At 41.3% G+C, this 21,162-nt stretch overlaps 1 protein-coding gene across 1 annotated transcript; it reads left to right on the top strand.

The window, feature by feature from the left end:
- Positions 1–12,829: 12,829 nt before the first annotated feature.
- Positions 12,830–20,565, top strand: PGRMC1 (progesterone receptor membrane component 1). Its single transcript, XM_006082183.3, has 3 exons — positions 12,830–13,253; positions 16,568–16,723; positions 19,283–20,565. Exons 1-3 carry the CDS (start codon positions 12,929–12,931, stop codon positions 19,384–19,386), a joined length of 585 nt encoding a protein of 194 aa, XP_006082245.1. The 5' UTR covers positions 12,830–12,928; the 3' UTR covers positions 19,387–20,565.
- Positions 20,566–21,162: the final 597 nt, after the last annotated feature.

Here is a 21,162-nt window from a genome sequence, read left to right as displayed (position 1 = left end):
ATCTGTCCAATTTTTCCAACACCATTTATTGAAGAGACTATCTTGACTCCATTGTATGTTCTTGCCTTTTATTTATTTCTCTTGCCTTATTGCTCTAAAACTTCCAGAACTATGTTGAATAAGAGTAGTGAGAGTGGACATCCTTGTCTTGTTCCTAATCTTAGAGGAAACGCTTTCAATTTTCCGCCACTGAGTATGATATTAGCTGAGAGTTTATCATATATGGCCTTTATTATGTTGAAATAATTTCCTTCTATTCCTATTTTATTGAGTGTTTTAATCACAAATGGATGTTGTATCTTATCAAGTGCTTTTCCTGCATCTGTTGATACGATCATATGATTTTTATCCTTTCTTTTGTTAATGTGGTGTATTATGTTGATTGATTTGTGTAAGTTGAACCATCCTTGTGCCCCACTTGATTGTGATGTATTAGTTTTTGGATGTACTGTTGTATTCAATTTGCTAGTATTTTGTTTAGGATATTTGAGTCTGTATTCATCAGAGATATTGGTCTGTAGTTTTCTTTTTTTGTGTTATCTTTGCCAGATTTTGGTATCAGGGTTATATTGACCTTATAGAATGTTAGGATGCATTGCATATTCTTTAATTTTTTGGAAGAGTTTGAGTAGGATAGGTTTTAATTTTTCTTTGAATGTTTGGTAGAATTCACTGGTGAAGCCATCTGGTCCTAGACTTTTTTAAAAAAATATATTTTATTGATTTTTACAGAGAGAAAGAGAGGGACAGAGAGCCAGAAACATCGATCAGCTGCCTCCCACACGCCCCCTACTGGGGATGTGCTCGCAACCAAGGTACATGCCCCTGACCGGAATCGAACCCGGGACCCCTCAGTCCACAGGCCGACACTCTATCCACTAAGCCAAACCAGTTAGGGCAACTTTTGTTTTTTTTTAAAAATATATTTTTTATTGATTTCAGAGAGGAAGGGAGAGGGAGATAGAAACATCAATGATGAGCGAGAATCATTGATTGGCTGCCTCCTGCATACACCCTACTGGGGGTCAAGCACACAACCCAGGCATGTGACCTCCTGATTCATAGGTTGACACTCAACCATGGAGCCACACTGGCTAGGCTGCTTCTATTTTCTTAATAAAACAAAATGCATGGTGATCAATTAAGGGTGATAATAAAAAGGCGACATTAGAGAGATTTGAAAAGAATAGAGATGGTATGCTCTCAGAGAAGGAGAGTGGAAGAGAGAATGGACTGTGTCTGTCATATAATTCTTGAACATCACTGTCCATTTGTGAATTATAGTAAAAAAATTAAAACATACCCCTCCCCATCTCCTATCCCAAGTACTCATTAATCTATTTTCTGCTATTATAGATTAGATTGCATTTCCTGGAGATTTATATAATTGGAATTATAATATGTATATCTTTTGTCTCTAAGTAGTTAATATTTTCAATACTATTGTAAGTGGTATTTTTCTCATTTCAATTTTTGATGGTTCATTATTATTAAATATAAATAAATTAATATATATGTCAATCTTGTATCCTTCAATTTTGCTAAACTCTCTCATTAGTTCTGTAGCTTATTTGTAGAATCCATTGGATTTTCTATATAAGTAATCATGTCATCTATAAATAAAAAGTTTTACTTTTTCAAGTGAAAGCATCCAATAGAGTACTGTGCTTTCTGTTACATGTTCAGTTGTTTATGTTTAGTTAGGGAATGAGGGACAGTTGGGTTTAACCAGGGTTGGACTATTGAAAAGGTCTAGTGTATGACCAAGAGAGAGGGTGGCTAATGTGGGATAGAGAAAAAGGTGGTTGGAAGTGAAGAACATCAAGAAAGTAGACAGCTAAGATGGGTGATGTATCATCCTTTTAGATGCTAAAGTTTTCAGGAAAGGTGAAACAGAATTAGCTTGGGGAGGACAATTGAGTCTGGAGGAAAACACTCCCTTAGTAGAATTTATATACCTGCTCCGGGCTTCTGGGGATTTAGGGATTTAGGGTATATAGATCCAAGACACTCTGGAACGCTCCCTCCCTCCCCAGTATGTGCCCATACTCAGGTGAGCCAGCACTCACTGGGGCTGGCCCACACTCCACTCTTCCTGCCTGAGACGCCTCCACCCTCAGACAATCCAGCTCAAAGCTCTCAATAACCTAGACATTTTTTGAAGCATAGGCCTCTTTACTTTCCTCCTGGGGCAAGTAGAATTCAGAGCTCCATGTCACAAGCCCTGGCCTTCCTTTGTGGTAAAATCGAGTAAGGGAGAAAAAAATAAATTTTATTTTTTAAAATATATTTGTATTGATTTCAGAGGAAGGGAGAGGGAGAGAAAGATAGAAACATCAATGGTGAGAGAATCATTGACCGGCTGCCTCCTGCATGCCCCCTACTGGGGATAGAGCTGGCAACCCCAGGCATGTGCCCTTGACCAGAATTGAACCAGGGACCCTTTATTCCGAAGGCTGATGCTCTATCCACTGAGCCAAACCAGCTGGGGCAAAATAAATTTTATTTAGTGATAAACTTAAAGCAGAGAAAACATGTGATAATTAAACAGATTATCCTGCCACATAGAAAAAAAATCAACGAAGGAATAATTCCAGCATTTTAACCCTAGATATTTCTGGTTGGTGGGATAGTGGAATTACACCTATACACGTGCAGAGGTATGGACTCTGTGTGTGTCTGTCTGCCTGCCTGTGTGTGTCTGTCTGTGTGTCTGTGTATCTGTGAGCCTGCGGATACACACAAACACAAAGAGATAGGGGAAATTTGTCTTTAACGCCTACTGCCTGCCACTTAGTTGGTGATTTCTCCCATTTTATTTTATTCTCTTGTTCCAAGGTACACATGCGCCCATATTTTCCTTAGACTACAAAGGATGCCTGCTGTGTGCCCTATGAGGCATAATTCTCTCTATTTCCACCCCTACTCACCACTTCTCTTCTAGGTGTCAATGGATATGAATGGGTTAATAAGATTAAAAACAACCTACTATTGCTTTAGCAAACCACTGAGTTTCCTAGGCAACATAGTACCTTGACTTCTCCTGTTTCTTCCTGTTTCTAAAAGCCCCTATGGAAGGAATGGTGAAAATATTAACCTTGGCCAGCATTCAAGTCTCTGCTCTACCCCTCCCCATCCCCACTCTTCTCCTCCAGCAGTTGACCTTGCCTCCTACTTCATGGAAAACATTGATGCTATCAGATTTGAATTCCCTCAACCTTGAGATTCTCTCTCTCTCTCCTATCCCTGTGGCAGGAAGTGAGATAGGAGAGGATGAAATCCAAATCTCCTGTATTTTCAACCTCTAAGCATCTCCTGGTTATGTACCATAGCCTGAGTCTATTACAGCTTTCAAAAAAAAAATCAAACTAAGAAATGCAATTTTCCTCTGTCTCCCACAAACCCTCCCTCTAGTTGAGCTTCTCAAGGTTATTGTAAGAGCTACATTCCTCAGTCCTCACATCCCACTCACTCCCTAGGCCACTGGAACAAGGCTTCAGCCCTTTTGCCACACCATGAGGACTCTGGCATAGATAACCCAGGACTTCCAAGTGGTCTAGTCCAATTTAGTCTTCAGTTTTCATCTTTCTAGATTCCTCTGTAGCACTCAACAGTGTGAACCTCTCCTTTCCTGGAAACTCCCTCCTCATGTTGTTTCTGTCAGACCACACTCTCCCAGTTATCTTTCTCTCGACTGGGAATTTTTATTTTCAATATCCTTGGCGGGTTCCTCTTCCTCTACCTACCCCTAAGATTCTGTTAATTTTCCCCCAAGATTCTATCTTGGCTCTTTTTTTCACTCTACAACTGGTTGACCTATAGATGCCAGGCAAGTAATATGAATGAGTAATGCAAAGATGGTGGATTTTTTTAAAAAATACTAACCCTCTTCTCTTTCATTTTCCACTTTCAATAGGGTGATGGGTATTAAAAAAAAACATTTAACTATCCTTGTTAATATGAACAAAAACAGAGAAAATATAATAAAAGACAACTGATATTTGGTCTCAGCATTGGAGGATACAGTAGGGAAGAGAGGGCCTCCTTCAGGTTGTGTCCTTTGAAGGAGGCAGCTGCTAATCAGCTGTGGCCAATTGTTGACACACACGGCTCTAATACTTTTAAGAGAAGTCAGAAATAAGGACCTTATAAAAAATCTTTTGGCTAAATGTTTACATCTAATGTTTTTAAAATTAACCTAATGTGAGGGTCAAATAAACAATCATTGGAATTGGCTCTTGTCAGCAGGGCCAACAATTTTCAACCTTGGATTAACACATTGTGCAATAAGCCTTGGTGAGACCTCTGTCCTATATTCCCCCTGGTAATCTACTTCAATGCCAGTGATTTCACTCACAGGCTGATATCTCTCCTCTTTATCATTCTAGCCTGTGAGTCTATCCTGTGTCCCATGCCCAAATGTCCAACTGGATATCTGCAGTAGGATATTCATTATGTCTGTCCTTTTCAAACATGAATATGCACGTAACTCATATGGGGGTCTAGTTAAAATGGAGATTCTAATTCAGTAGGCCTGGGATGCTGCCCAAGATCGTGTATTTCTAACAAGCTCCCAGTTGATGCCCACACTGCTGATGCATGAGCCACACTTTAAGACACAACCCCCATCTGAATATAAGGTCCTTTCTGCAAGTTTTCCCTTTCCACTTTTTAACTTCTTATGGTTGATAATACACCATTTACAAAGTGGATATGGAGGGAATGGGAGAAGTAGAGGAGGAAACCTAAGCCCTGTCCCATCCAACCCCTTATCTTATTTAACCCTGCCTTTATGTCCTCACTATCACAATGTTGATTTAGGCCCTCACTTTCCCTTGCAGTAGGCCTCCTCATTGGTGCCTCTGCTCCAGTATCCATCCCTCCAATGTGCCCTCAATGCTCCAACCACCATGATACTTTTATTTACTTTTAAAAAAATATTTTTATTGATTTAAGAGAGGAAGGGAGAGAGAAAGACAGAAACATCAATGCTGAGAGGGAATCATTGATCAGCTGCCTCCTGCACGCTCCCCACTAGGGACTGAACCCGAAACCCAGGCATGTGTCCCGTGACCTTCTGGTTCATAGGTGGCCGTTCAACCACCGAGCCACAATAGCTGGGCCCAGAATGATACTTTTAAAAAGCCAAAATCTCATGTAAAGTCTGGTCTCTGGTTTTGAATCCCAGATTTGCCTCTTTCTAACTGGGTGACTTTGGGCAAGTAACTTAAACTCCCTGTGTATCAGTTTCCTCATCTATAAAAAGAGGATGGTAATAGAACCTACCTCACTGTGAGATAAGTGAGGCAATATACATAAAGTGTGTGTAGCACTCAGTAAATACACATTAACTGTGATATTGGCCATATCACTCCTAGCTTCAGGATAGAGTATTGAGAGTAAGGAGGAAGTAGAAAGAGATAAAGCTGGACCCATAGGCTGAGGCCAGATCATAGGTTAGAGTCCTGGGTTAGATTCCTTGGGAAAGCAGACTCTGTGGTGGAGGTTAGTATACAGGAAGTTTGTTGTAGAATGCTCTTGGAATCTACATCTGAAAGGGAAGGAAAGGAAGCAGGATCAGACAAACTGAGAGGTTGAGCTGCCGTGCAGTCACAACACAGCTCAGTCAATCCAACAGGGAGTTTTGAGGCTGGGCCTGTCCCACAGAGTTGTCCTTAGTCAGGGCAATGGGGACAGACCTTTATATCCTTGTATTGACCATTCATTGCCTGCAGGCTGCCTTGAGAAGGAGGTGTAACTTTGGCCTACGAAGCTCTCTTCAGCCCAGTGCAATCTCAGGAAGAAGATTCTTGGTTGCAAGCTCTCAGCCACTAACACTTTCAGCAGTCGGGGAGCAGGGGAAATGAGTGAGTGCTTGGGTCTAGATAGTTCACTACAGTGATAAACCATGTTAAAAACTCTGGACTTGATGTCATTGACAATGGGGACTTATTAAAGGGTCTCCCCAGAATGGGGCATGCTGTTTGGCATCTCAGTGCCTTTGCTCAGATTGCTTCCTATACCTGTGTTTCTTACCCGGATTGGAATCACCTGGGGTGCTTGTGCACTTGCTGGAACTAAAAATAAAATAGCCTAATAGTGAACAGCCAAGAGTTTTAGTGGTTGGGATAATTAGCAAGTTTATTATAATACAATATTGTTGTCTATATTCACCATACTGTGCCTTAGGTCTCTAGGACTAATTTACTATGTATTGCAAGTTCTTAAACAACATCTGTTCTGTTTCCCCATCCCCATCTCCAATTCCACCCATGAGTGAGATCATACAGTATTTGTCTTTCTCTGTCTGATTTATCTCACTTAGCATAGATCCATGGCACATAATAAGTGCTCAAACAATGACAGCTATTACTAAAGATGAAAATTCTCAGGCTTTGCTTTAGACTTAATGGATCAGAACCTTTGGGGGCTGATCCTAGGAAGAGACATTTTAATAAGTACCCTCTTCCCCCACCCTGATTATTTTTATATTCACAAAAGTTTGAGAAACATTGGTTTCCCTAGAAAACTCATCCCTTCTTTGTCTACCTGGTGAACATTTTAAAGACTCAGTTCAAAGGCACCTCCTGTGAGAACCTTCCTAGATCAGACCTCCCATGTTTCCTTTGCCTATCTTCCCTTGATGACATGCATACCTCAACCACAGTTACCTTTTGAGTGTCTCTAACACCTCTTGCTAGATGGTGTCCTTCCTTGAGGGACAAGACTTTGCATCCCTAGCATCTGCCACAGAGCCTAACATAGAACAAGATTCAATAGAGGATGGTCAAGTGGATGTGGATGGACAGCCCCCTTTTGAGTCTCTTTAAAATATCATTACCAAGTATTATCTATTCTAGTTTCTGAAATTGAAAATATGGAATCCATATACTTTTATTACTAAAGACATGAAAATTTTATATTTTTAAAAATATTTTAAAATTTCTTTGCAGAGAGAGAAGAAGGGACAGAGAGAAAGAGAGATAAACATCAATGTGAGAGCACCCCCGTTACCAGGGATGGAACCAAAAACCTGGGCCTGTTCTCTGACTGGAAATCAAAATGGACACCCAACCAACTGAGCCATAACAGTTAGGGCAACAACTTTAGAATTTTATTTTTCATATTTTAAAAATGTGAACTCTGTTTAGCTGTATGTCCTTCCGATTTTTTTCTGTGCATATATATTTAAAATAATGGATTTTCATATTCAAATCAATTCAAGTCCACAAATATTTATTGAGCACTATTCTAAGTAGAGGGGGATACAGCTGTGAGAGAAATAGACAAAATCTCTGTTCTCTTGTAGCTTATATTCAAGTTGGAGGAGGTAACCCAAAGGTGAGTAAATGATATTGTATATTAGGAAGCAGTAAATGTGATAGTGAAAAACAAAGCCAGGGAAAGGGATGGAGAGTTGAAGGAGGGTGTTTTGAGATTTGAAAGCAGTGAAGGAATGATCCATGAGGATATCTGGGGAAGAGCATTCCAACAAAAGGAATCACAGATACAGATGAATTGGAATGTGCCTGATTATTTGAGAACCAGCAAGGAGGCCACTGTGGCTGGAGCAGAGTGATGAAGGAAAGAAGTGGGAAACCGAGGTCCTAAATTCCTAAAGGTAAGGGTAGGGTGAGGCAGTACAAATTCTGTAGAGCCTTGCAGGCCACTATACAGACTTTGGGCTCTTACTCTGAGTGAGATGGGAACATCTTTGTATACTTACATTGCTTCCAGTTTTTTTGCTGCTATATATTATGTTTTGTGGTTTTTCCATACAAATCTCTGAGTACTTCACTAGGAAAAATTTCTAGAAGTTAGATTCCTTGGTCACAGGTTATGAATAATTTGAAGCTCTAGATGTATATTGCTAAAAGGGCTTTCTAGAAATTCTGTATCCATTTACAATATACTTTAATTCAACAAATATTTATTAATCACCTAATACATGGCAGAGATGGTCTAAGGGCTTAAATACATTGGTGAACAGAATGAATCTTTTATTCTAGAAATTTTACTCTCACCAGCATTTTGTCAGGGTGCTCCTCCTGCTACATGCTTGCCATCACCGAGTATTGCCATTCTTAAAGAGCTTTAAGAAACAAAAGTCAAAAAAAATGCTCCATTGATATGAATAATGACAAATGGTATGTTGTTAATAAGTTCCTTTGGATTTATTTGATTACTGCTGAGGTTTAATTACTTCCCACATTTTCTAGCTAATCAGCCAATTGTCTTCTTTCTCTTTAAAAGCCCTTAAAAACCTCTGAATATAATTTAAAGGAGGCAAGAAGTTCAAAAACATTAGAAGACTTAACATATATCTTGGGAAATAAGTAGTCCTCAGGTCAAGTACTTAGTCTTTGCAAATTGATTTGAAGCCAAAGAGCATGTAAAATGCAACTCTCATGTTCTGAAGGACTCGTCACCTTGCTCACTTCCAGAGAACTTGAGAACTGGCACTCTGGAAGAGACCTTTCCACCTAATATAGTGACATAAGGCAGAATGGTGGGATGCTTTTCTTCAGCAATCTCAGCATCCCAGTGTTACCTAACAACCCACTTTATTTAATGTCAAATCTGCTTTGAAAGCACTTATATTTTCAAGCTGAATCACTTCTTGAGGTTTTAAATTGCCGACATTTCCTACCTTCTGTGTGAAGCAGGATGTCCTTTCCTCTTACCCCTCCAAGGGACTATTGACTGTAGCAGAATGGACTCTGGACTGTGATGAATGAAAATTATAAATCTCCCCAGCCTGCTATAAAAAGATTTCCCCTGTTTTTTAAAAAACTGAGATATAATTTTTTATATATATTTTATTGATTTTTTTACAGAGAGGAAGGGAGAGAGATAGAGAGTTAGAAACATCGATGAGAGAGAAACATCGATCAGCTGCCTCCTGCACATCTCCCACTGGGGATGTGCCCGCAACCCAGGCACATGCCCTTGACCGGAATCGAACCTGGGACCTTTCAGTCCGCAGGCTGATGCTCTATCCACTGAGCCAAACCGGTTTCGGCAAAAAATTGAGATATAATTTTAAATGACATGTAACATTGTGCAAGTTTAAGGTGTACAACCTATTGATTTGACAACTTTATATTGCAATATGGTTGACATTGTAGTCAGCTAACACCTCTGTCGGTGTCACATAATTATTTCTTCTACTGGTGGGAGCAATTCAGATCTAATCTCTTAGTACGTTTAATATTTATAATAGTTTTGTTGTCTATAGTCACTGTACCATATATTAGAGCTCCAGGATTTATTTATCTACTAGTTGCAAGTTTGGAACCTTTAAACAACATCTTTCCAGTTCTCCCACCCCTTATCCCCTGGTAACCACCATTCCACTCTGTGGCCTTTTTTCCTGTTCTTTTAAAAAATATTTTATTTATTTCAGAGAGGGGAAGGGAGATGGAGAGAGAAATAGAAACATCAATGATGAGAATCATTGATTGGCTGCCTCCTTCATGCCCTACATTGGGGATCAAGCCTGCAACCTGGGCATGTGCCCTGACAGAGAGTCGAACTGTGACCTCTTGGTTCATAGGTGGATGCTCAACTACTGAGCCATGTCAGGCCACTCTGTGGTCTTTTGAGTTGTTATTGTTGATGTTATTAGATTCCACACATAAGAGATATCACATAGTATCTGTCTTTCTCTGTCTGACATATCTCCCACTTTTAATAGTGGTTGCATTTGAGAAGAGAGAATCAAGGGTGGGCAGAGGGGTTTTAATTTGTATTTTGTATCTTTCTAGAGTTTGACTTTTACACCTTAGGAATAAATGAGTATGACTTTAAAAAATTCCAACAGGGGTTATATGGGTGGGAGCTAATGGCTTGTTCTACTTCTTCTTCTTTTTTACTTTGTGCCTCTCTTTGTTAGAATAAAAACTGATGAATTGTTTATTATTTTAAGAATTTCCCAATTTGGTAGAACAAAAATGTGTGTGTGTGTGTGAGAGAGAGAGAGAGAGAGAGAGAGAGAGAGAGAGAGAGAGAGAGATGTCTGCAGGAATATAAACCAACCTGCTAATGTGTGAGCCAGATTTAAAGATTGTTTGGGGAGTGGGAGAGTGAGATGAGTTTCATTCTTTATACACATATGTGTTGTTTAAGTTTGTTATAATGAATATGTATTACCATTCTACAGTTTTTCAGAAAAGAAATAATAAACTATTCCCCCCTGAAGTTAACAGTAACATATGCTCATTGTGGAAAATATAGAAAAGTATAAAGAAGTTAACAATCACAACAGTTAGCATTTTAGCATGTTTCCTTTCAGGCTTCCTTTTATGCATTATTTTTACATAGCTGAGTTTATACTGTACATAGTTTGTATCCTGTTTTGCTCTTTTAAGATTAAAAAGTAATTCTCCCATGTCATAATAAAATTTGGATGGCTGTATCATACACCATTTTATGGTTTTGTCACAATTCAAGCCAATAATTATCTATTTCTTAAAGTTGAACATTCAGGTTCTTTCCAGTTTTTTCATATTAAAAAATGATTCTCTGGTGAGCATCTTGGTAACGAAATCTTTGTTTGCATTTCTGAATATTTCCTTGGAGCGGATTCCTTGAGGTGGAGTTACTGGATCAAACAATAGCTTTCTAGAAGTGGAATTAATGGATAGAAAATATTTTCATAGTTAACAAAAGGTTATACTAATTTTTACTCCCCCCAATAGTGTGACAAGATTATCGCCACTCTCTTGCTAGCATTGTATATCATCCTTGTTCTTCTTTTATCTCACCTATGGGAAAGTTGTCAGTGACAATGGTATCTCCATTTTTCACTGCTAGCAAAACTAAACATTTCTCATATGCTTATTCACCATTGTTATCCCCTCTCTGTGAACTACTTATTTCTATTTTTGCCCATTTATTGACTAGAATCTCCTGGATTTTCTTATCAATTAAAATGAGCTCTTAAAAGAGATCTACATTTTGTCATATTGATTGCAAACAAAAATATTTTTCACAAGTTTGTTGGTTTGTAAAAATGTCTTGGCCATACAGGTGTGTGTGTGTGTGTGTGTGTGTGTGTGTGTGTGTGTGTGTGTGTTTAAGGTAATTAGATCCTAAGTACAGCCTTGAGTTTGAGCTTGTTTCCCTTTGATTAAATTGAAGAGCTTTTTAAAATACATTTTTATTGATTTCAGAGAGGAAGGGAGAGGGAGAGAGAGATAGAACATCAATGATGAGAGAGAATCATTGATCAGCTGCCCCTGCACGCCCCCAACCGGGGAATCAAGCCCACAATTGGGCAAGCGCCCTGACAGAGAATCCAACCGTCACCTCCTGGTTAATGGGTCAATGCTCAACCGCTGAGCCACGCCGGCTGGGCTGATTAAATCGCAGAGTTTTGACAAAAGATCTGAGGGCCACTTCAGATAACCGTAAATTTAGATCTGGGGAGGTGGGGAGAGGATGAGTGGGCTGATTTAGAGATTGTTAAGCTCACATGAACTTTTAAATGATTTAAGAAGATGGGGTGAGTGAGGGCAGGGATAGAAACAGTTTGTGCCAGAAACTTTGAGAATTCTGAGGTAAGAAGCCAATTCTCTCAAGTCCCCTGTGTGTTGGGAGGGGGGGCGGTAAATGATGAGCAAGCGAACAGAATTCCTGAGGGAAAAGTACAGCTCTGGGCTGCAGATGTGGGCATGGCTTGGTTTTAATTATTTGCCCCCCTCTATCCTTTCTTCGGTTCCCCTCCCCCGGCCACAATAAAGAAGGTCAGAAAAGACTAAAGGGTATAGACAGCTTCCATAAGGCCTGCTCCAGTGTAGCCGTTTAGCACATCAAAGGCCAGATGAAATACCTAGAAAAAGAAGGGACCAAACGTAGGATCATTCCAAACGCCAGCCTTCCTCTGGGCTTCAATACAGGGTTATTGTGACTGCCAAGGGTAGCTCGACAGAGCTCAAATAGAAGAACGCTGCCAAACAAAGAAAGTTTCCTCATCATTCTAAGCCCTCCCCCCCACTCCCCGCGTTCCAACCACACAAAAGAGCAGCGACAGAACGTTGTTTGCTGATGATGCGTTGGGACTGAGCAAATTAGCGATTGTAAAAGGTTTTAGGTTTCCAGAGTAAATCTGGCGATTGATCTGTTTCCTCAGATATTGGGAGAGTTGTCAGCAGGGGGGCTGTGCACTGACTTCAGCAATCCTGGGGGTGTCTGCCCCACAGCATCTTGGGGGAGGATTGGAAAAAGGCCATCAAAGAGAGCAAACGGGGGTTCCCAAAGTGAAAATGGGGCTGGGTCTTGAAAGTGGAAAAGGGAGCTCAAGGAGTGAGGTTTCTGTCTCCTATGAGAAAGTCTCGTGGTCTGGGGGATGGCTGGGAAAACATGAGGCTTTGAAATAGAAGGCAGGGGAGAAGCCCGAAGCTAGGAAATGGAGTCGGTGTTTGGCGCGCATCAGGTGGCGGGAGGGAGGGGGGAGGGGTCTCCCTCAGACAGAGCCCAATAGAGCCAAGACTCTCCGAGGGGGTCGGTGTGTCAGGAGCTAGCAGGGTGCTCGGGAGGACTGCGCCCTGCATCGCGGTGAGCCAGAGGATGGCATCGGGAGGGGTCCGGAGCCTCGCAGGTGGAGCTGAGGGGTGGGCTCAGTTATCTCAGCAGTGGAGGAGGCTGGATCCCACTGGGGGAGGGGATCCAGGCTCCACAGGAAGGTGGGGGGCCTGAGCAAGGCGGAGCCAGACTCGGCCCAGCGGCGCGCGTCAGCAGCTTCGAGACAGACAAGGCTGGGACGCTCCGCCCACTTCTGTCCCGCCCCCTCCCCTCCCGGGCCCGCCTCCTCCCCTGCCTAGTCCTTGTTCGCCGAGCCCCGCGCGCACTAGCTCTCGGAGAGGGTGGAGAAAGCCTCAAGTTCCGGAGCTTTCCCAAGTCCGGCCCAACCTTTGCTCCAGCGATCATGGCTGCCGAGGAAGTGGTGGCGACGGGCGCCGACCCGAGCGAGCTGGAGAGCGGGCTGCTGAACGAGATTTTCACGTCGCCTCTCAACCTGCTGCTGCTCGGCCTCTGCATCTTCCTGCTGTACAAGATCGTGCGCGGGGACCAGCCGGCGGCCGGCGGCGACAGCGACGAGGACGAGCCGCCCCCGCTGCCCCGCCTTAAGCGGCGCGACTTCACCCCTGCCGAGCTGCGATGCTTCGACGGCGTCCAGGACCCGCGCATACTCATGGCCATCAACGGCAAGGTGTTCGACGTGACCAAAGGCCGCAAGTTCTATGGGCCTGGTAAGGCGGTTGGCCCCCCGTAAGGCGTTTGGCCCCCGGGACGTGGAAACAAAAGAAAGGGGTCCGGCACGGGGATGAGCCCGGAGGGGCGAGGGGAAAGTCGGGCGCCCCCGGGGAGGAATGGCGACCGAGTCAGTGAGAGCGGGCAGGAGGAGAGGCGGGCGGTGGGGGCTGAGCGGCTTCCCCCGGGGCGGAGGCGGGTGTCGAGAGGTGCTCTAGGGCTGCGGGCCTCTGGGGCCAGATTCCCTGCCCCTACCAACGCCCGGGTGGAGGTGTGTAGAGAATCTGACGCGCTTAAGCTGCCGCGGGGCGGCGGGGGGGGGGGGGGGGGGAAAAAAGGGGGAGAAGGCTGGAAAAGGGGGGGGTTTGGGATACAGCAGAAAGCAGTGTTAGGGGAGTTTTGAAGGTATCGGATTTGGGGATTTCTGGAAGGAGGGGATGGTGTTGTCTTAAGGGTGGCCTGGGGGGTGGGCAGTGGGAGGAGGGACGCCCAGCCTTGGAGAGGACGTAAAGGCCGTTGATGCCAGGAGTAGCCATGGTGGAATGCGAGGGTGTGGGAGAAGGAAAGGGAGATGGGATTAGCAGCAGGTAGAAGCATGGGGCGTGGGGGTGTGATGTGAGTGTGCGCTGTGTGTGCATAGTCAGTGTATGTGGCTTGTGGGGAGCGTGTGGGTGTGTGTGTGTGCGCGCGGATGCTTGGAATATGGCATGTGTCAGGTATGTTTGTGCATGTGTTTGGTGTGTGTGTGCACGCTGTGTTTAGCGGACAGGGAAAAGCTGGAAGATAAACAAGGGAGGTTCATTAGGGAGAAGGGAGCTGGGTGAGGGAGGAATAAAGGCCAAATGTGGCAGACAATGGGAATGTAGTAAGATGAGAAGGTAACACAGTAGTCTATAGCAGGAGAGAAAGGACTAGAAGCCAAAAAAATTAAAAATGGAGTGAGGGAGAAGTGGGAGGATCCTGAGAAACAAAGGGGGTAGGGCTATGAAGGCTACTGGGTGTGGGGATTCAGGAAAAGCCAACCAGAAGAGAAATGAGGGTGGAAGACTGCAGAGCTGTTGGAAGGGGCAGGCTTGAAGGGGCCTTAGAGATGAGGCCTTTCAAGCCCAGTTGGATCAGAATCACTTGATGAGCTTGAGGAAAAATATGGATTTCTGGCCTAATCACCATAACAATGACAGATCCCCAGGAATCTGCATTTAACATGCTACTTCGAGATGCAGCCTGGTTTTATAGAACACATATTTGCAGTGGAGGAAGAAGAGATTTTAGCTCCTCCAATATGGACTCCTCTAAAACCAAGGAGCTCTGGGAGTATATACACACTGACCACGCTCTCTTTCCTGCTGCCCTGGAGAGAGAAGAGTATAGAAGACAGCAATTTGGCCATCTACACACCCACTTTGTTTTACTCTCCCAGTCCAACTAATCAAAATCAGATGTGTTAAAATTGTTAAGGAACTCTCCCATTTAGCAATTTTTCCTTGTGGCTCATTTAGATATACTTTCTGCAGACATGTAACTATCAAAATAATTTGAAGACCACACCAATATTATTTGTCACTTATGGTGGCACACCTAGAGGCATTATCAATAAATATAATCATGTAAATAATTGTTATTACTGAGCTGCACCACAAAGCAGTCAAAACACAAGCATGTGGGGCATCATCATATGATTTTAGTTTGCAAAGTCATTGAGCGGAATGTAGGCCTGTGCAAAAAGCACAAAATTGGGAGTCGAGCAACCTGGGTTCGAGCCCTGGTTGGGTCATTGACCAGCTGTGTGACCCAGTGTCAAGCACTGTTCTCTCTGGGCCTTAGTTGTCCCTCTTTAAAATGATGGCCCCTGTGAGATCTCTAAGTCTCTACCCTGCACTGTCATCCTGTAAGCCCATGAATATGTGACATTGTGTGGAAAGGATACTTCATATTACAAAGGATTCCTAGGAATTATTCATTCTAGTGCCTCGCCTATGCATGGCACTTTTGTAGGTGCTGGGATTATGGCAGTGAACACACACACACACACACACAAACAACTCCCATAAATCTCTGTTCATGGAGCTTACATTCTAGTTAATACACATTCTTCAAAGTCCTTTAATGTTCTTCTCAGACTGTGGTTAAGTATTCTGTGAATTTCTGAAATGGTGAGGTCCAAACCAATACAATTGGCCTATTTTTAAGCACTAGGTGCTACTATTCCTATTAGAAAACTATGAAGGTTTTTTTTTACCTTCTCTGGTGGAAATAGTAGCATATACTAATAATCACAATTTAAAATAACCATTTTTTTTAGAATCTTACTTGCATTTCACAGTTGAGCATAAATTTCATCTAATTTGTAAAAAATAAAAAATCCTGGTGGATTGAGGTTTCAGCTGGCCAGGCCATATTGAAACTTGACCCATACTTTTACAAACTTTAATGTCAGGTTTGCTACTCAATCAATCTTTGTGGAAACACATTGTTTAAAGTACACTAGATTATTTTCATTTATTTGTACAATATTTAAGCAAGTGTAAATATCCACTTTAGGTACCTACACAATGATTCAGTACTCTCTTAAATGGAATTATTTTGGGGTATAGATTCCTCTATTTTCCATGAAAATTTTAGGATTTTTAATCTTTCTTCAAGCCCACCAAAAACAGAGTGACAGAGATTATCTCTGTTCTACCTCATCTTTATTGACAGTGAAGATTATGTAACTTGTGGATAGATTTCTGCACCACTGATAATCTCATAAAAGAATTTATCCTGCAGATGCCACATGTTAATGTTTAATACATTCTTGCAACCAAAGATCTCTGTCAACATTTATAAGGAAATGTTATCATTTACTAAAACCATGGTGTTTATTATCTTAAGAAACCATAACTTTCACTGGTGAGGCCCGGGTGCCTAGAACAGAGCCAGGCTCTGTTTTCAATCTCCTAAAACTGAATTGTGACCCGTGTACTTAGTATTATCTTGTATTAGTCCCTACCAGCCCCCTCCCCCCCACCCCGGGAGATCATCATTTATGGCTTTTTTATTAGCTATTTGAAAAATCACAGGAAATGCATGATAATGTATAATATTTTGATTGTTTTAGTTATCTAAATAAGTTTAATAACAACAGGCCGTGTAGTATCCACTACATAATGATCAAAGTATCAACATCACTTATGGTTTCCAAATGAAACTGGATATTCCAAAAAGGGGCTTTTGATGTTGATGGGTAAGGAAGCCATTTTCTGTGTATGAACCACAGAGAAATTGACTGTCTAATAAAGATTCTGTCTTTGGTTTTGTTTTGTTTTTAAAGAGGGGCCATATGGGGTCTTTGCCGGAAGAGATGCATCCAGAGGCCTCGCCACATTTTGCCTGGATAAGGAAGCTCTGAAGGATGAGTATGATGACCTTTCTGACCTCACTCCTGCCCAGCAGGAGACCCTGAGTGACTGGGACTCTCAGTTCACTTGTAAGCATTTTTTTTAAGTTATGGCTGTATCAAATTTCGGCCAGTAATGGGATTCACAGAAGTCCAATAGTTATTACTAAATAACCTGAAACTTGGGAGCATTTTGATAGGCTCCTGAATCTTGGACGGATCAAGTTCATGGCTTGAAGTAATTGCAGTAGTGCTGAGTCACTTGCCATGACTGCATACCAATTTTTAGCTTGTTCTCTATGGAATCTCGGGTTTCTGGTTTTTTTAGTTTTTGAAAGGTTTGCACAGATTCCACACTACGATTTGGTGACTGATATGAGGGGAAAGGCGAGCGGCCATCATGGCTACAGAAAGAGGGGTTTTCATAAGCCCTCTCTTGTAGAGCTTACTGTTTAAAAGCAACCCACATTTCTGCTCAAGAATAGGAGACTTGTATTCTATAAAACAGCTTCTCTTTGAATCTAACTGAGCCTAAATATAGGCTTCATCTACAAATAAATGATGCTTATAATATGCCCAGCAACAACGGTGTCTGCATTTTTAAAAAGAAAAAAAAAAAACGGAGACACTTGTTTCCTGGCTTCTGCTATGGGCTGAGGTCTTTGGAGGAGAAGTAAGTTTGGAGGTTAAGTTCAAATTTTGAGCACTGAGAAATTGATTTTTGTCAAACCTAAGTGTTTAAAGATACCTTTAGCAATATTTCATTGCTAAGAATTTGATAATAATCTTTCCCAGCTTTGAAACAGTATATAAAGACCATGATCATGTCTTTAAAGAATTTTTTCATTTAAAATGTGATTTTCTATTTGCTGTTCCCTATAATCAGTTAAATATTACTGATTATATTGCTTTTTTCCCCCTAAATCCAACCATTTTCTTTGAAACTAATGCTGACTTCAGGGAGAGTTCTTAGTTAATAATTAGTCAGATAAGGCTCTACCTTTAGAGTTTGGATCTCAATCAGATTAAGCATAGCTTTCAAGGCTAGAGGTAAGTCTTTTTACATGGAAAACATAATTTAGCTATCTAACATAGTCCCTCATTTTTGCATCCTCAAGATGCCTTTGTAACAATAGATTCTTCTATATGAAACCAATGAGCTGTAATTTATAACTTACAAAGCTCTATTTTCTAGGGCTTGCCTTCATCAGTGGGGTAAAAAGTGTGGTTCCCATCCCCCCTTGAACTAAGCTTAGTTCCAATTGCTGTTGTGAAACTTCAGCTTCAGGGTTGCTGTGGATTCCCCTTAAGGCATGTTTCTCAAGCACCCGCAGCTTTTATTTGTTTTGCACAGTCCCAAGCACCCTAGGGACCTTTATAGTATGTTCAGATAGGGAAGTTCCAGTTGATCCTGGTGATTATTTCACACAAAAGCAGCTCGGATTACCTTGTTAGACAGGTTGGTACTCCTTTAATTCCTACCCATATTGGGAAAGAGGAGGCTCTGTCCTCTTGGCCTCTGACATGGAGATGATTAACCCTGTGTTAGCTTGGCCACAAGGAAACAGTCATTATGGTGGTGGTTTGCTGACTCCATCTCTTCCCAAGTCTTTTGCATTCCAGTGTATCCTCTTAAATCTGTTTTCTCCAACATCTCCAGTGCTATGCCTCCTTTACCACTTGCTTTAACATCGTATAGCTTTTTCCTCGTGTTGGGGAAAATTTTCATCTCCTGCTATCATCTTCATCCACTAGATATTATCACTCATTCCCTCCACTGTCAAACAACCAGTGGTTGTTCCTAAGCATTGCTTCATTTCCTCTCTGTACCTCCTTACTCCCTACAATATGCTTTCTATCCTCACAATTGGATTTAACTTTATCAGAGTTTTGCAAGGACCTACTTACCAATACTAATTTATCCAGTCCTTGTAATAAATCCATCCTGTTCCTCTCCGGAGTCCCCATTTCGGTCCATGGAATCACCAATTTTCACTTCATTAACTCATGTTTGCAGTTATCCTTTAAATTACCATATGTTCTTCCCTTTCCCTTCCCACACCAACAACCCCCTACTCCTGACTCTTGATCCTGTGCACCCTTGCTGGCCTCTTGGTCACCCTGTTTCTGGTCTCTCCTTTACTGTCATCTCCCCTCAACACCACAGTGATACCACTGTTGCCAAAGCACTATTTTACCTGGTCCTACCTTTGTCATAAACCTTCAAGTGCCCTTTGCCACATATAGAAGTCCAAACTCCTCAGGCTGGCTTTCCACATCCTTTATAATATTTCCCCACACTGCTTAGACAACCTTGCTCCTACTCTACTCCTGCCAACTTGGTCTCTTTATTGCTTCCAAGGTATGTTCAGTCTCACCTGCATGCTTTTGTATATGGTGTTTTCCTTTGCAAATCCTTCTGCACATTTTCTAAAGCATATTCTAACTACCTCATAATGAGCCTTCTAAACATTTGTACACTCATTTGTATACTCATTGCACACTCTGTCAGACGTCGCTGTTTTATATTTGTCTTCTGAACAAAACTCTGAGAAGCCCAACACATTGCTAAGTAGATTGTAGGCCTCTAATCAATACTTTAACACGAAATGTGGTAGTGACTTGACCATTTGTGTTTTTTCTATCCAGTCAAGTATCATCACGTGGGCAAACTGCTGAAGGAGGGGGAGGAGCCCACTGTGTACTCGGATGACGAAGAACCAAAAGATGAGAATGCTCGGAAAAACGATTAAAGCATTCATGGATGCATATCTATTTTTGTATTTTGCAGAATCATTTGTAACATTCCAGTCTGTCTTTAAAATGTGGTGATTTCAATATTTAGAAAAGTTTTGAACTTGGCTGTAAATTTTTTTAATTAACATCACTAGTGACACTGAAAAAACTAACTTCTTTGAGTGCATGATGTTTGTGTGTCATAAATGCAGAAAGTGAACTGCAGTGCTGTAATACTGTTAGTACTGTTTTTCTTCTATCTGTAGTTAGTACAGGCTGAATTTAAATTTGTTTTTCCTAAAAGATAGGTAAGACTTGGGTATTTCCCCCAAATATGTAGAAATGCAAAATGTGCAAAGTCCTTCAAGCACTAAGAACAAAGGATCAACTTTTAGTCATGATGTTCTCTAAAGACAGCAAATTCCTTATTTCTCAATTGATTTAACTGCATGAATTCCATCTCTAAAGCAAATCTGCAGTGTCCCAAAGGCTTTGATATTTATTAAAGAGAGCTGTCCAGTAAGAAAATGAAATCTCAAAGCTAGGCTTAGTTGGAAGAAATACATTAATTGTTTCTAGACAGCATCATTGTCCTCCTTCAGACACTTGGACACCTTCACTAACTGTTCTTTACAGTGAGGATTAAAACATGATCTGAACATTCAAAAGGAAGCTTTGGGGAAAATCAGCTGGCTTGCCTAAAAATCTAAATACATGAAGAACATTATAGGGCTATCTTTTCAATCTCCATGTTCATGGTGGAGCAATGGTTATTTTACATGATTTGACATGAGGGGCATGTAGATCAGGTGATTGCTCTACTAAGAGCCTTCACACACCCCTGAATAATGAGAAAACAGTGCACATCACTAGCCAAGTGGTTTTTGAAGTAAAGTATATTCATAAAGTGGTAACAGTTAACTCTTTTGTCACAAAACTAGAGCCACTGCAAGAGTAGTAGTCAAGTGTCTAGGTCTTTGATATTGGTCTTATGGTTATCGATAAACTTAGCTAAGTAGACTGTACAGTTGTATGAATTTGTGTTATGTAAACAACTAGTGAAGTTTCAAACTCTTGTAATTGTAGTTGAATAGTATTTTCCTTGTATTTTCTTGTGAACCATGTTTAATGGTTTTACCTCAAATCAGAAAACAAAATGAAGTGCTTTGGTCAGTTAATAAAATGGTTTTACCCAATATAGTGTGGTGGATTGTTTTATTAAAAAAAAACAAATATAAGGAACCAGATTAATCACTTTACTTTAGCTTAAATACTAAGATTTTCACTTTTGAGTGATTTTTTTTGTATTTCAGGAGAAACAAATAAAGGGGCAAAACTTCATAGAAGCCTCCCACCACATACCAAATACCAGCTGTTAAGAAATAGTGGATTGAATTGATTTTTTGTGACTTGTCAAATTCTGCCTCTTTAAATAAGAACTTTCTAAACTCAAAGGCAGACCTCTGCCTTAGGTCTTTATATAGCAAGGATATAAAGGGACAATTTTATTGAAGGGATTGCTACCAAATGCCAAGGTAGAGTTTTGAGGTTTTTTTAAATCAATTTTTTTGTTCTACTTATTTATGAATTCATCAGTCGCTCCTTGTATGTGACCAGACTAGGGATCAAACTGGCAACCTTGGGGTAGCATAATGATGCTCTAACCCACTGAGCTATCCAACCAGGCAAAGTTTTGTTTTCATGTACCATCTGATCAGTTAAGTAGTCAAGAATCCTTAGAGTAGCAAAGTTCATTCACTTCATATCAAAAGGGGGATATTAGATTTGCATAT

The sequence above is a fragment of the Myotis lucifugus genome, unplaced genomic scaffold (genome assembly GCF_000147115.1).
Source record: "Myotis lucifugus unplaced genomic scaffold, Myoluc2.0 scaffold_2, whole genome shotgun sequence".
In the NCBI taxonomy this organism is placed as follows: Eukaryota; Metazoa; Chordata; class Mammalia; order Chiroptera; family Vespertilionidae; genus Myotis; species Myotis lucifugus.
Note: the sequence above shows the minus strand (reverse complement) of the source record. Positions and strands in the feature narration are given on the sequence as shown.